Raw genomic sequence first — 13,790 nt, forward strand, 5'->3', positions numbered from 1 at the left:
AAATATAATTTATAATCGTGTATAATTCCATAGAATAACTGCACCATTTGACTGATTCTCCCCTGTCCGAAATAGAGGTAGTTCCCAATGTTTTCCCATTCACTGTAGGGACAGAAACAAAAATATTCATACACAGATCAAATGATTTCCTTAGGGTAAGTAGAACTGGTAGGTCAACTTCTATATACTTGAATGACTTTTAATACAGTCCTCCAAACTGCATTCTAAGGAGATTAGATGTATATGAATTTTCTACATTCCTACCAGCATTACACAAAAATGTGTTTTCATATTTTTCTCCTGGATATTTTAATTAAAAAATAATCCTTGCCAACTGATGGGCAAAAGTTTGCCTACTTTTACAGATTTTCCTAAGTTTTCCCTCACTATCAGATTACCATCTGTCATTTCTTGATGCAGTAAGCCCTCTCTCCAGCAGCAATCCCCCCACACACACACACACACAAACACACCTGTCAATTTTTAAATCTTGGGCTGAAATCCAGATAACATTTGTGGAGCATTATACTATGCAGGTACTACTGAAATGTAAAGGTAAGACTGGAACTGGAATTGAAAGGAACTAAAAACCAATCTGACACCAAAAGCAGAGGCAACAAAAGCAAAAATAAACAAGTGGGACTATATCAAACTAAAAAGCTTCTGCACAGCAAAAGAACAAAATGAAAAGGCAACCTACCAACTTGGAGAAAATATTTGCAAATCATACATCTGAGGCTTACTATCCAAAATATATAAAGAACTTACACAACTCAATAGCAAAAACAAACAATCCGATTAAAAAATGGGCAGAAGATCTAAATAGACATTTTTCCAAAGAAGACATACACATGGCCAACAGGTATATGAAAAGATGCCCAACATCACTAATCATGCAAATCAAAACCAAAAGGAGATATCGCCTCACACCTGTGAGAGTGGCTCTTATCAAAAAGACAAGAAATAAATGTTAGCAAGGATGTGGAGAAAAGGGAATCCCTTTTGTGCATTATTAGTGAGAATGTAAATCAGTGCAGCCCCTGTGGACAACAGTAGGGAGATTCCCCAAGAAATTAAAAATAGAACTGCCATATAATCCAGCAATTCCACTTCTGGGTGTTTATCCCAAGAAAATGAAAACACTATAATTTGAAAAGACATCTGCACCCCCATATTCACTGCAGCATTGCTTACAACAGCCAAGACATGGAAGCAACCTAAGTGTTAATCAATGAATGAATAAAGATGTGATATATATACACAAGTACACACACATACAAACACATGTGCGCGCACAAACTGGAATATTATTCAGCCATAAAAAGAAGGAAATCCTGTCATTTGCGACAACACGGGTGGACCTTGAGGGCATTATACTAAATGAAATAAGTCAGATGGGAGAAACACAAAATATCTTATGATCTCACTTACATGTGGAATCTTAAAAAAAAAAAAAAAGGAACTCATGGATACAGAGTACAGATTGGTAGTTGTCAGAGGTGGGAACTGGGGGTGGGCAAAATGGGTGAAAGATGAAAAGGTAAAAACTTCCAGTTATAAAAGAAGTTAAGTCCTGGGGATGTAATGTACAGCATGGTGGCAACACTTAATGATACAGCATTGCGTATTTGAAAAATGCTAAGAGAGTACATCTTAAAAGTTCTCATCTCTCTCTCACACACACACACACAGGTTTTTTGTAACTGCATGCAGCTAAGCCCTATCTGCCTCTAGGATAGGGCAAGGAAGGCGCTAACACATGGAAAACAGTAGCAAGAGAATTAGAGAACAGATCCCTTTTGTTATATCCTGAACTTCTGGATTAAAATAAACCTAAAATCAACACGATCTCTTGACTTCTCAGTTACATAAGCCAATAAATCCTCTTTACTCTTTAGCCAGTTTTAGTCAGATTTTTGCTATTTGCAATTGAAAGATCCCTAAGGGACATTCTCCACAAATCCAATGACCTTCACCTCACTACTCTTTCAACCATTCACTCCCACCACTCATCCTAGTTCCTGTCTTTCTCTATATCCTTATCCTTTGAAATTTTAATCTCAAATGCACTAGTTTCTCCAACTACAACTTTGAGATCTCCCACCATCTCACGTCTTTAATCTCATTAAGACTCTAGACCAGGGGTGTCCAAACTTTTTTCAACGTTTTCCACCAAGGGCCATATGCGGTAAAATACACAAACAGCTGGGCCACTCACTCGAGGTGAAGTACGTATTGCCTCACCTGGTTTATTTAAGTAAACTAAATATATTTTTGGAATTTGCTGCGGGCCAGTTAACAATGGATTGCGGACCGCAGTTGGCCCGCGGGCTGCAGTTTTGACAGCCCTGCTCTAGACTCTTAGTGACTTTCCATATTCTCTCAATCTAATAGGCCACTTCCATACTCACTCCTTCTCTATTTGGCCTGGACCACAAACCCTCTTTTACTCAGATTCTCAACTCTCTCGCTCCCATGTTCATCCATCATCTCTATTCCACAAAACTCCAACCCTTTACCATTCTTCCTGCCTCTTTTCTCTAGTTCAGTCATCCAAGCAGCTGAGGACGGCTGAGGAAGGAAATCACTACCTTGTCTACTGGCACCATCACAAATTCATGAGCTCCCATTGCACCCACCCTCCACATGGCTCAGCAAGCTTGCGGACCACAGAGTCGGCACTCAGTCAATATTAAATGCGTGTTTGTGAAGGGGTCCCCAGTAAGCTGTCTCCTACCTTTCACAGCACCTATTTCAAGCCTTTACTACTTTCTCAAGTCATCTCCTTCAACTTCTTCTCTTAGCAAATCAATCACCTCACTTTCTACTTCAGGGGAAAAATAAGAGTTCACTACATGGGAACTCTCTCAATCTCTTAAACCCCCAACCTACTTTCCTATCGACTTACTAGTATCAGTGTCCATCCTTGACTATTCCCTTTCACCCAGATAGCCATTCATTCTACAGATATTTGAGCGTCTAGTACATGCCAGGCATTGTGCTCTGATGACTGGCTCTGGCAATAGTGTGTTGGGGGGGGGGAGGTGGGCAGAGACATAAAAGACAGAGGCAACAAACTGAGCCAAGAGGACACAGACAACTTTGAAGGCCTGACTGGTACAGAGGTGCGGCTGGTGCAGGCAAGGAGTATTTGAAACTGCTGGCTTTCGTGGGCCAGTGGAAGCATTTAGTCTTTATCCACACACATTGCAGGATTTTAAGTGGGGAGATGACATGCTCAAATGCACATTTTGAAAAGATCACTCCTTTTATTAAAGCTGTGGTTACCTATGTTTGTTAGTTTATGCTGTGTTTTCCAGTGGGCTAAAATATTTTAAATAGATTCCCAGGCCCTAATACAGACCTAGAGTCAGAATCTCTGGGGATAGAGTCTGGAAGTCTGTCTGTTACAAAGTTTGCAGGAGATTCTGAAAAACAGCTACGTCTGAGAACCACTATTTTAGAACATTATAAAATGAATCTAGCATTACTTATCATAACATTTATTTTGTTTATATCCTGCATATTTATATGGGCCTATAAATATGGGACATGGAAAGGGCTTTATAAACTACCTGTGTATCATAAAACATACTCATTACCCTCCCTCTTCTTTTCATTATGGGTCACCACCAGTACCACTTTCTGGTCAAAATGCCAGAGGACTGTAGACATCTTTGCTAACAAATTCTTTCCTATTTGCTTAGGAAATAATGTTCTCTCTACCTAAACTATTATCCATATTAACACATTAGCTAGTGTTTAAAGGGCTAGTGAGGCTATATAGGGTGAACCCACAATTATTCAAGTTATTGAAGATCCATAGTGCTGTGTAATTCCAAAAATTGTTCTCTTAGGTTTTTAATTATCTTTTTCCTAATTGTTTTGAGACTAATAGTAGAATAAATATGCAATTCCTAAGAACATACAAATCACATGCTAGGTGGGGAAGGAAAAGAGAGACAGGCATTGGTCACAGAAAATCCACAAATATGATATATAAATCACCTATGACAGTTAAGACCACATTCTGTCCAGTTTGCATTATTTACAACTAACAGAAGACAAGAATAGTACAGAAAATGAAGGATAGTTCTCCAACCTGTGTTTGCCAAGGGTCCTCATCTTTTCTCCTTGTACTACTTGTCTATAAAGCAGACAACAATACTAGAAAGTCAGATGATGCCACTTCTACTTGGCAAAGTGCCAAATAGAGGGCTACAGCTAGAGGAAAGGGGAAGGAGAAAAAAAAAAATCAGATAAACCACGTTTTCAAAATCAACTTCTGTGGAAGTGATGAAAGACCCAAGAAGGCTAATCTATGATGTGGCCCTTCCCCAAACAGTCTGCTACTCAAACACTTGGGAGAAATACATTCTTTCCTGGTCTCCATTTCTTCATGTCTAGAGACCATTTATGGATGTAAAATGGGGGAAATACCAGCTACCTTGTATGTTGGGAAGATTACAAGGAATCTTAATAACTTACGTACCACTCACTCTGCTCCAGGCCCACTCTGTTTTACAGTACTAACACATCTGGTCCTCCCAACAGCCCTTTGAGGTAGGTACTATTACCCTGATTTTACAGATGGGGGAACTGAGGCACAGAGAGATAACTAAGCTTGCTGGACGTTACCAGCAAATTCCTGACATTACCTGGATTCAAATCTAAGCAGGCTGGTCTGAGCCCACACTCTTTAGCAACCCCTATGCTGCCTCGCAGGGATAATTTAGCCCCTCAGGCAGTACCTGCTTTGTGGAGGCCTCCAGGAACGGTTGCTAACACCTTCCTCACCATGATCCTTGTTTCTTTTATACAACCCACTCCTACTTCACCTATGCCTCACTCTCCTGACCTCGAGCCTGGTTTTCTACTGTTTCATTGCCTGCATGACGAGGTAACCCCAGCCTCCAGTAGGAGATGCACCCCCAGGGCATTTACTGATCCAGCGACTGAAGACGGGCCTGGCCTGGCCTGGCTGGCACAGCGACCTTTGATAAACATCTGGGGGAATGAGCTGTCCAATGATGGGCAGCGCTGTCTCAGAGCAAAGGGCTGGAGATCCTAGCCCTCCTTCCCAAGCAGCTCTGTGAAAACCAGACAGGATGGATGGTGGACGTGCAGTACCAGTACGGAGAAATTCAAATTGAAGAGACTGGGGCAGGTGACCCGGCTTAATTCCAAATCGTAACATTTACTTCAACTATTAGCTCATTTCAAAAAAATGAAAAAACCTTGGAATTACTGTTTCAAGTCACACGGCAACTCAATGAACTCTGTTCGCTACCTAACCGTAAGCGGAAGCTAAAGAGACCGCACCGCTCTCCCGCGGCCAGTAAGTGCCTCCTACTATCTGACCTCCAACTGGCCCGAGGCAACTGCAGCTTCAGCCTTTCTCCTGGTTCTGAGTTCTCTTACCAGGAAAAAGTCCCCCCGGCCACACTAAACGGGGAACTCAGGTCTAAGAAAGGGACATACTCTGGGGGCCCCGCACAGTTTTAGCGTCAGGGGTGGGACTGTAAATTGCTTACTGCCTTTCAGTTCCGGGACAAGAATCGCGCCTGAAAGAGATTGAATCACTAACCGCAGCTACCAGCCGGAAGCCACCGCCCTGGCGTCCTCTTCCTGCCAGAGAAGCGTTTCCCGTGAGCCCGCGGGCGCGCGGGGACTACGACTCCCGGCATGCTCCGAGGCCGCTGGGATTAACCCTTTAGGGCCGGAGGCAGCCCTGTGCCCCGCCTCCGCCCCTTACCTGGATCCTGCAGGGTGAGTTTTGTGGAGCTGAGAACGGGGACTCTCTCCTTTATTTCTTAGGAGTGTGTGTCACTCTGTGTGTGTGTGTGTTGTGTGTGTGTGTGTGTGTGTGTGTGTGTGTGTGTGTATTGTACTCCCAAGAAATGACTAAAATGGGACATTTTGCAGTAATGAGATTCAGACGCGCTTTTTTTCGCCAGTGGGAGACTCAGCATCTACTCTCTGAACCGCAGGGCCTAAATGGAATCACTTCTGTCTTCCTCAAAATGTTACCTAAATCCTCTCCTTTCCCCCAGAACAAAAGTAGCCAGCAACCCCTCCCCTCTCCCTAACGCCCCTCCCCCCCACTTCGACCCTTTCCCTGGCCCCAAACAGGTTTTGTAACCTGGCTCCTGAGACAAGGTTTTTATTATCCCTTTGGTTGGGGTCGAGGGGGTGGGGTGAGTACTCATGGAGCCCATAGGACCCCCACATCCTTTTGGATTGGAGATTTTAGAATGTAGGCCCTTTGTCTCTCAGAGCCTGCCCTTCTCCTCAGGTGCCAGTACCGAGTCCCTGAAGGTTCAGCTGGCACCCTACCTTTGTCTGATTTGAATGACCACGGGCTTGTGGAAAAGGGTTTCTTCTTGCGAGTATGGGTGGTGGGTGTTAAACTGATTGTTGCCCCCCTCCCTCCCGCACCCCTAAAACAACCCCTCACAGGAGACAATGGCTGGGGAGGTGGGGGGTGGTCACATTCCTTATTCTATAACTACATTGTGCACAGTTCCAGTTCCGGGCTGGCAGGGAGGAGGACAGGGGCTGTAAGTATTGGAGATTATTAGGCTGTAGGGACAACTACCCCTGCTCCCCATCCGTGGTCAGAGGGAAGTAGAGGGGCTGCTTGTTTTTGTCACTTTTCACTGCTCCCAGACCCCACTCTAACTATCCCAGTTCACAATGCCCCCCTCCCTGCCTCAACCTTCAAGAGTCTAAAGCTGCTAGAAAAAGGGTCTATTCTGACTCAGAGGGTTGAGGGCCTAGAATGCCTGGATCCCGTTTGCCTCACCCCTATCTCATTGTCACTGGTAAGCATCCTGTCCACCCCACAGGCTAACTCCCCCATTCTGGGCAGTCTCTGGCTTCCTTCCCATGCCCCCAAAGGGGCATTGTTCTGGCCAGCGTTTGGGGCGGCGTAGACAGAAGGGAGAAGACCTTGGGGCAGGAGTCCTGAACCATAGGAGGCTAGGGGAGTGAGGGCAAGCCGGCACATCTCTCCTCTATTTCACCCTCCCCACCGCCAACTGGCTCCCTGCCCCTGCCCCCGCCCCTTGACATCCCAGACTCCCTGGCTATTTAAACAGAGATGGGTGCCCCCATCGGCACACTGTCCTTTGGCCACCGGACATCATGCCTCCCAAGAAGGATGTTCCTGTGAAGAAACCAGCGGGGCCCCCTATCTCCAAGCCTGCTGCCAAGCCAGCCGCAGCAGGGGTCCTTCCAGCCAAGACCAAGGCTGAACCAGTGGCGGCTGTCCCTCCAGCCCCTGAGAAAACCCGGGATCCCCCTATCGATCTCTCCAAAGTGGTGGTGAGTCTCTGGAAAGTAAAGAAATAATTTGCAGGGGGTTACAAGGGTCGGATATAGCCTAGGGGATTAGGAGGCATCTAGTAGGTAGGAATCAGTGGGCACTGGAATGATACTGGAGGTTCCTCTTGGTCTCTTTGGAAATATCCAGGCTTGTGACTCTGCTGTTGTCTTTTTTGTTCTCTTCTCTAACCTATAACACATGTGTGTATGTACACACACACACACACACACACACACACACCCCTGCTGGAGGCAGGGACTAAGATGGGGAACATCTGGGTTCTGAGGACAGTTTCAAGGTGAAGGGAGGGAGCTGCTGCCTGTGCCTGGCTGACTGTTCAACTCTAAAGGCCACATCTCTGAACCCCAGGAGGGGAGGCTGAAGAGGACAGACTTGTTAGACAATCACAGCTGGGGGCCAGGAGTAAATTTAGCCTTTGTTCAGCCCCCAGTTATGTGAGGGATGCAGGGCTCAGGGCAGTAGAGGGAGCGGAACAGGTGGCATGGGATTAACCCTGTTCCCAGGAAACCCTCCCTCCCAACCCCCACTCCTCCTATAATTCCTCCTGTTGGGATTCTCCCAAGGTCCAGAGCTGGGAATGGGCCTGAGGTGGCTGGGCTCCCAGCCTGGTCCTTTGGAGCCCCTCCTCAGAAGTGGCTGGCAGTTGGTTGGGAGGAGTGCTGGAGAGGGATTGAATGAGCCCTGTCATTCCTCCTCACCTGCTCTTTTCTTCCACAGATCGAGTTTAACAAGGACCAGCTGGAGGGTGAGGAGAAGCTGGTCCCCTGAGCCCACTGTCCAGTCCCATCCCCTAGTCAGATCCTCTTTCTATTCCCCTAATTCCAGTCCCGACCTTGAAACCTCCCACACTAGTCCTGTGTGTCCCGTTCTGCCCAGCACTAGCCCCAAGTTTCTGAACCCCCTTTCTGTCTGGGGGTGATGGGAACCCCTGGTCAACTGACCCTTCTTTATACTTCAGAGTTCAAGGAGGCCTTTGAGCTGTTTGACCGAGTAGGGGATGGCAAGATCCTGTACAGCCAGTGTGGGGACGTGATGAGGGCCCTGGGCCAAAACCCCACCAACGCCGAGGTGCTCAAGGTTCTGGGGAACCCCAAGATTGATGGTGAGGGGACCCTTGGAATAATGGGGGGTTTAGTTTGGTGGTGGAATGTTGGTAAGGTGACAAAGGATGCTGGGGTGGGTCTCAGGATTTCAAAAACTGTCAAATCCCGGGGCAGAAAAACATCCTGAATGTTGAACAGGATGAAAGATTTCATGGTAGGGATGAGAGCTGTGTCCTGGGTGACACCACAGTGACCTCCCTCACCTTTCTAACCTCCAGAGCTGAAGTCCCGGCGTGTGGACTTCGAGACTTTCCTGCCCATGCTCCAGGCAGTGGCCAAGAACCGGGACCAAGGCACATATGAGGACTACCTGGAGGGGCTTCGAGTGTTTGACAAAGAGGGGAACGGCAAAGTCATGGGAGCAGAGCTGAGACATGTCCTCACCACCCTGGGTGAGGCAAGGACCAGAACTCCTGTGGAGTGAAGAGGGTGAATCAAAAAGAAGGTTGCCAAATAGGCAGAGCCAGGGAGGGATTACTGGCCTGTAGGTCATGGGCAGGAGACTGAGAAGGTCAGAACCATGGAGGAAGAATCTGAAGGGCTTCCTCCTTCAGAGCCTAAGTGAGGGGGACGAGGATACCTCCCGAAGGGCAGAGGAAAGGGAATGAAGTGGGAGAACTGGATTTGTTTTGGAAGAGATGCGTGTGCTCTGTGTGATATGGTACTTTCTCTTAACCCTCTGGAATTTCATTTCCTTGTCTGTCAAAGGTTTCACCTGGTGCTAATGCAGGTGAGATGGAAAGCAAGTTGCAGGACCACATCCAAGCCATTACAAGGGGAGGATTCCTTTGGGGCTCTGTTGTTATGGACAAATCTCCAGGGTGGGAGAAGAGGAGATGCCACCCTGAAAAGCGTGGCCTGGTTGGTGAGGGAGGGAAGGCAGGGACTAAATTGCTGTGTCTGGGGCTCAGGAGAGAAGATGACCGAAGAGGAGGTGGAGACAGTTCTAGCAGGACATGAGGACAGCAATGGCTGCATCAACTATGAAGGTAAGGGGCCAGAGGAGCAGAAGGGACAGGGGAGAAGGGGAGGCAGGAGACTTGCAGTATGTGGGTGGGGGGCACCCTCGGGCCTGGATTATCTACAGTCAGGTGGATTACCTAAGGGCCTGCTTCTGAAGGCCCTCTTGCCTCCTCTCTCTGCAGCCTTCCTGAAGCACATCCTAAGCGTCTGAGCTTTACAGGTAGGGCCCTCCCACTCTGCCTTGAGAGACAAGTCTCCTTCCCTTCCCTCAGCCAAGGTAGAAAAGCAGGGAAGTGCTTAATCATGTCCTGCTGCGCACGAGCGCCAAAGTTTGGCAACTTTTGTCTTTTTCCACAGATTCAGTGGGGTCGGACACTGGGCCTCCGGCAGGCGGAAGCACGTTCCTACCACTAGGAGGCCACCTATTGTTTCAAAATAAAGAGACGATTCCTTCCTTGGCCTCCGACTGTTGCTTTCTTCAGAGGTCGGGGAGGGAGGGAGGGAAGCTCTCCCCAATCTGGTATCCTCTGATCCTCTCGCTGCTCAGAAGAGCAGATTCCTTGCGCCCCGCCCTACCCCTTGTGCAGTTTCCGTGCCCCAGGTAAGGCTATTCTGGAGGAAAGAACAGCAGTTGGCCCCGCCCACCTTATTACTAATGTAACAATATTATCTGCATAAACCCAGACCAGGAATCCTATTGGCTGGATCCGATGAGGGTGACGTAATTGGGACGTACTAAGACTAGGGTTGGGCCGGGAGTCGGAGCCATTACTGCAGGAAAAGGTCCGGCAGAGCTGAGCAGTCAAGATGGTGGGTTCCAGGGCCTGGGAGGATGAGCGGGGTTTTGGGGCGAAAGGCGGGGAGCCGGGGATAGGGGGTGAGGAGAAGGCAGAGTTGGGGGGAAACGGAACTTGAGGGCCTGGAAGTTGGAGGTGGGATTGGAAAGTCTGGGGTCCTGTCCTGGGAAGCGAGTCGCCGGCATGGAAAAGGAGTGTGAGGTTCAGTTTGTGGGACTGGGATAGACGCTCGGGGAATCTGAGTTCAGATGTTGACTGCTCCCCTCTTCTCTGAGCAGTGTGACTTCACCGAGGACCAGACCGCAGGTAGGTATCAGACCCCTACGGAGGTCACGCTTAGGGAGAGGGGACACCCCCTCTAGCACCTATCCCCTCACCCCAACCTGTCATCTCTTCAGCACCCCCAGGGGAATACTTTCCGGATTCCTTTCTCTCCTGGAGCCTCCATTTTCTTTTCTCACTCTTTCTTCCTCCCTCCCCTTTCACTCTAGATCTGAGCCCCAAGCACTGGGTGAGTTTTAGGTGGTGTGGGTACGTGAAACAGCTTGGTCACCTAATGCTTGCTGTGTGTGGGGTTTGAGGGAGGTGTGTGAAGCTGCTTGTGCACCTCCGTGCCTTAATCAGCCTCTTCTGTCCTCCTGTGACAAGTCCCCTGCCCCCAGCTTGGAACTGTGAATATTGTGAAAAGCAGTGACCTGGTATTTTGTAAAAGTAGGGACAGGGGAGTTTGCTGAGGATGCTCTTTGTAGCTGTTCCCACTGAACCGGAGGGGTGGGAACTGGCAGGCTGGGATGACCCCGGTCCCAGGCTGCTGCTCCCACTTCCTTATAAGGACAGGACCCAGACAGGGCGGTGGCAAATTCCTGCCCTGAGTAGTGTAGTGCGCTGGCTGGGCAGCCTTGCTGCAGGCGGAGGGGGTGTGTAAATGAATGTTACTACTATTCCTCGAGGGGAGGAAGGCGGTCTGTGTGACACCTGAGTTGGGAGGGACGGACACTGGATCCCTCTTAGTGGACTTGAGTTTACAGTGGTCTAAGTATCTGGTTTCCTTAGCACGGTCAAAGTTGAATGGGCAGTGGAAACGTGGAGGGAGGGCCGGGGTTAGCCCCCATGTGCCAAGTGCTGATGTTTATCTGAATCCTCAGAGTTCAAGGAGGCTTTCCAGCTGTTTGACCGAACAGGAGATGGCAAGATCCTGTACAGCCAGTGTGGGGACGTGATGAGGGCCCTGGGCCAGAACCCCACCAACGCCGAGGTGCTCAAAGTCCTGGGGAACCCCAAGAGTGATGGTGAGGGTCCTCAGTGTGGTAGGAGTTGTTTGTTCTTCAGCTACGAGCTTCCCTTTACCTTCTTAGGCCCCAAACTCAAGCAGGTCTTGTCTCAACTAGCAAATCCCATGGATTTCTTCTGCCTGGAGTGGGAGCCTTCTATTCAGTTGTGATCCCTGTCATGCCCTCAATTCTGAGAACTCGGTGTGACTTTCTGTCTGCCTCCTTTATGGCAGAGATGAATGTGAAGGTGTTGGACTTTGAGCACTTCCTGCCCATGCTGCAGACGGTGGCCAAGAACAAGGACCAGGGCACCTATGAGGACTATGTCGAAGGCCTTAGGGTATTTGACAAGGAAGGGAATGGCACTGTCATGGGTGCCGAGATCCGGCATGTTCTCGTCACACTGGGTAAGGCTCTGCCCTTGCTTCTTGAGCTGAGGTGCCACCCTATACCTCACCTGTCACCCAGTTCCCCAAATGCTCTTTCTTTCCTTCTTCAGGTGAGAAGATGACAGAGGAAGAAGTAGAGATGCTGGTGGCAGGGCACGAGGACAGCAATGGTTGTATCAACTACGAAGGTGAGGGACGAATTGGGATGCTGGTGGAGGAAGCAGCCGTACGGGGCAGGTCAAGCACAGCATCTGAGGCTTTTCCTGTCCTTGGACTTGGGCTCCAAAAAGTGCCAGGAGGCAAGGGGCAGGGCCCTGCCTAGCCCAGCCCAGGAGCGGGAGGCTGGGGGGTGTGACAGGAAAGGAAGGGGCAAGGTGGTGTGAAGGGTGGGGAAGGAATGGGACGTCAAATACATGGAATGTCTATGCCCCACCGCCTGACCCCTTCACCCCATGTGTGTGTCTCGTCTTCACCATTAATGTCTCTTCCTTCCTGCAGCGTTTGTGAGGCATATCCTGTCGGGGTGACGGGCCCGTGGGGCGGGTACGGCTCCTCCCAGCCTCCCCTACTCTAGTTGACCTCCCCAGTGTTTTTCTTCCCAACCTTTGCTCTCTGGCCCCTGCCCTTCCCCTACTACCATCTGACTTCCTCCTGGCATGTTTTCTGCATGGAGCTGACTGGGCAGAGGAGGGGTTCCTCAAAGAGGAAGACAGCCTGGGGGTGTGGTACCTCCTCCTAGAATGGGCTCTGAAGTCTTACTTAGAGCCCTGGGTGCTAGTGCCTGGGAACTCGCAGCAGCTCATCCCCATCTTGCTTTAGGGTGATCTTTTGGCCCTGGAGCATTGGTGGTTGGCATGGGGAGTGGGGGGTTGCCTGCCCCATTGTGCTATTGTAGCTGAACAGTCTCTTCCCCTTCCTTCTGCTGGGCAGCTTGGAGGTACCCTAACCCAAAACTCTGTCTTCTCCTGCCAGTGGCTGACAGTAGCTATAGGTGTAGTTGAGAACTTTTCTGCCTCTGCTGTGTTCTTGCTGCTCAGGGTGGGGTGGGGAACTAACAGCTGGTGGGAGGGGAGCTGGGGGCCTAGAGAACTGGTCAGACTCAAGGTGGCTCCTCTGCAAACTGACCCCAAGGTTTGGTTGCTGTGGGCATGTCCCTTTTGCCACCTTCGTGGTCATGAGGTCTCTTGGCCCCTGGTGGACCCTCCCTTGATCCTGCTCCCTAGTTCACCCCTCTGTCCCTTTCACAGAGCTCGTCCGCATGGTGCTGAATGGCTGAAGACATTCCTGGTGTACCCAGCGCCCTGTGCCTTCCCCTGTGTGAGACTGTACGTAGCCCTGAAGGCTTCCTAGCTTCTCTTGTCACAGCACTTTCCCCAGCTTGTCTCTTGATGTTTGCCATTAGCAATCACCAAATAAACTTGCTCTCTGTGCCCTAAATGTGGTTCTGCTTCCTTCCTGATCAGGGTGAACGAGAGAAGGAGAGACAGTCCAGGGTCAGTGGACCTGGGGCTGGGGAAGGGCCTATAGGAGCCACCTTTGCCTCACTGAAATGCTGACCCCATTCATTGGTGCTACAAAGGCCACCCCTGGGGGATGAGGAAAGCCGTAAATCCCTGTAGGACCAAGGCTGGCCACCGTTGTTCCGGCCCACATCAAGCTTCTCCTAGTCCTCTAGCTCCTTAAACACAGCCCGCACCCTCCCAAGCTCTGCAGACCTTTTGTGGGAGAGGCCTGGAGTGTTTATTAGTGCTAAAACCAGGCCATATGAGCACTGCCGCAGCCTATCTCACCCCAGCAGGGCGAGGGGCCAATAATAACAGAAGTAGGTAAGATACTTGCCTTCTCCCTGCCGAATAAGGGAAGAAATGAAGCCACTTCTGAAAAGATTAATATACAAGACCTCCAAGATTGTGAGAGCC

The 13,790-nt window shown here is 49.4% G+C and overlaps 2 protein-coding genes across 5 annotated transcripts; both read left to right on the plus strand.

Annotated features, from left to right (window-relative positions):
* Window positions 1–5,613: 5,613 nt before the first annotated feature.
* MYL6B (myosin light chain 6B) lies at window positions 5,614–9,868 on the plus strand. The gene is made up of 8 exons (XM_019742297.3): window positions 5,614–5,769; window positions 7,101–7,326; window positions 8,066–8,093; window positions 8,307–8,450; window positions 8,670–8,843; window positions 9,363–9,440; window positions 9,597–9,634; window positions 9,772–9,868. Exons 2-7 carry the CDS (start codon window positions 7,147–7,149, stop codon window positions 9,623–9,625), a joined length of 633 nt encoding a protein of 210 aa, XP_019597856.1. The 5' UTR covers window positions 5,614–5,769; window positions 7,101–7,146; the 3' UTR covers window positions 9,626–9,634; window positions 9,772–9,868.
* Window positions 9,869–10,181: 313 nt separating this feature from the next.
* Window positions 10,182–13,308, plus strand: MYL6 (myosin light chain 6). 4 transcript variants are annotated; one of them, XM_019742295.3, is made up of 7 exons: window positions 10,184–10,224; window positions 10,490–10,517; window positions 11,357–11,500; window positions 11,716–11,889; window positions 11,982–12,059; window positions 12,370–12,414; window positions 13,119–13,308. In XM_019742295.3, exons 1-6 carry the CDS (start codon window positions 10,222–10,224, stop codon window positions 12,396–12,398), a joined length of 456 nt encoding a protein of 151 aa, XP_019597854.1. In that variant the 5' UTR covers window positions 10,184–10,221; the 3' UTR covers window positions 12,399–12,414; window positions 13,119–13,308. The 4 variants fall into 4 exon arrangements, with proteins under 4 accessions (XP_019597855.1, XP_019597854.1, XP_088656155.1 ...); XM_019742296.3 differs by lacking the exon at window positions 12,370–12,414 and having other exon boundaries at window positions 10,182–10,224; XM_088800029.1 differs by lacking the exon at window positions 10,490–10,517 and having other exon boundaries at window positions 10,190–10,224.
* The last annotated feature ends 482 nt before the right edge of the window (window positions 13,309–13,790 follow it).

Source organism: Rhinolophus sinicus, chromosome 1, assembly GCF_057876585.1.
Source record: "Rhinolophus sinicus isolate RSI-liver-muscle chromosome 1, RSI-T2T, whole genome shotgun sequence".
Lineage (NCBI taxonomy): Eukaryota > Metazoa > Chordata > Mammalia > Chiroptera > Rhinolophidae > Rhinolophus > Rhinolophus sinicus.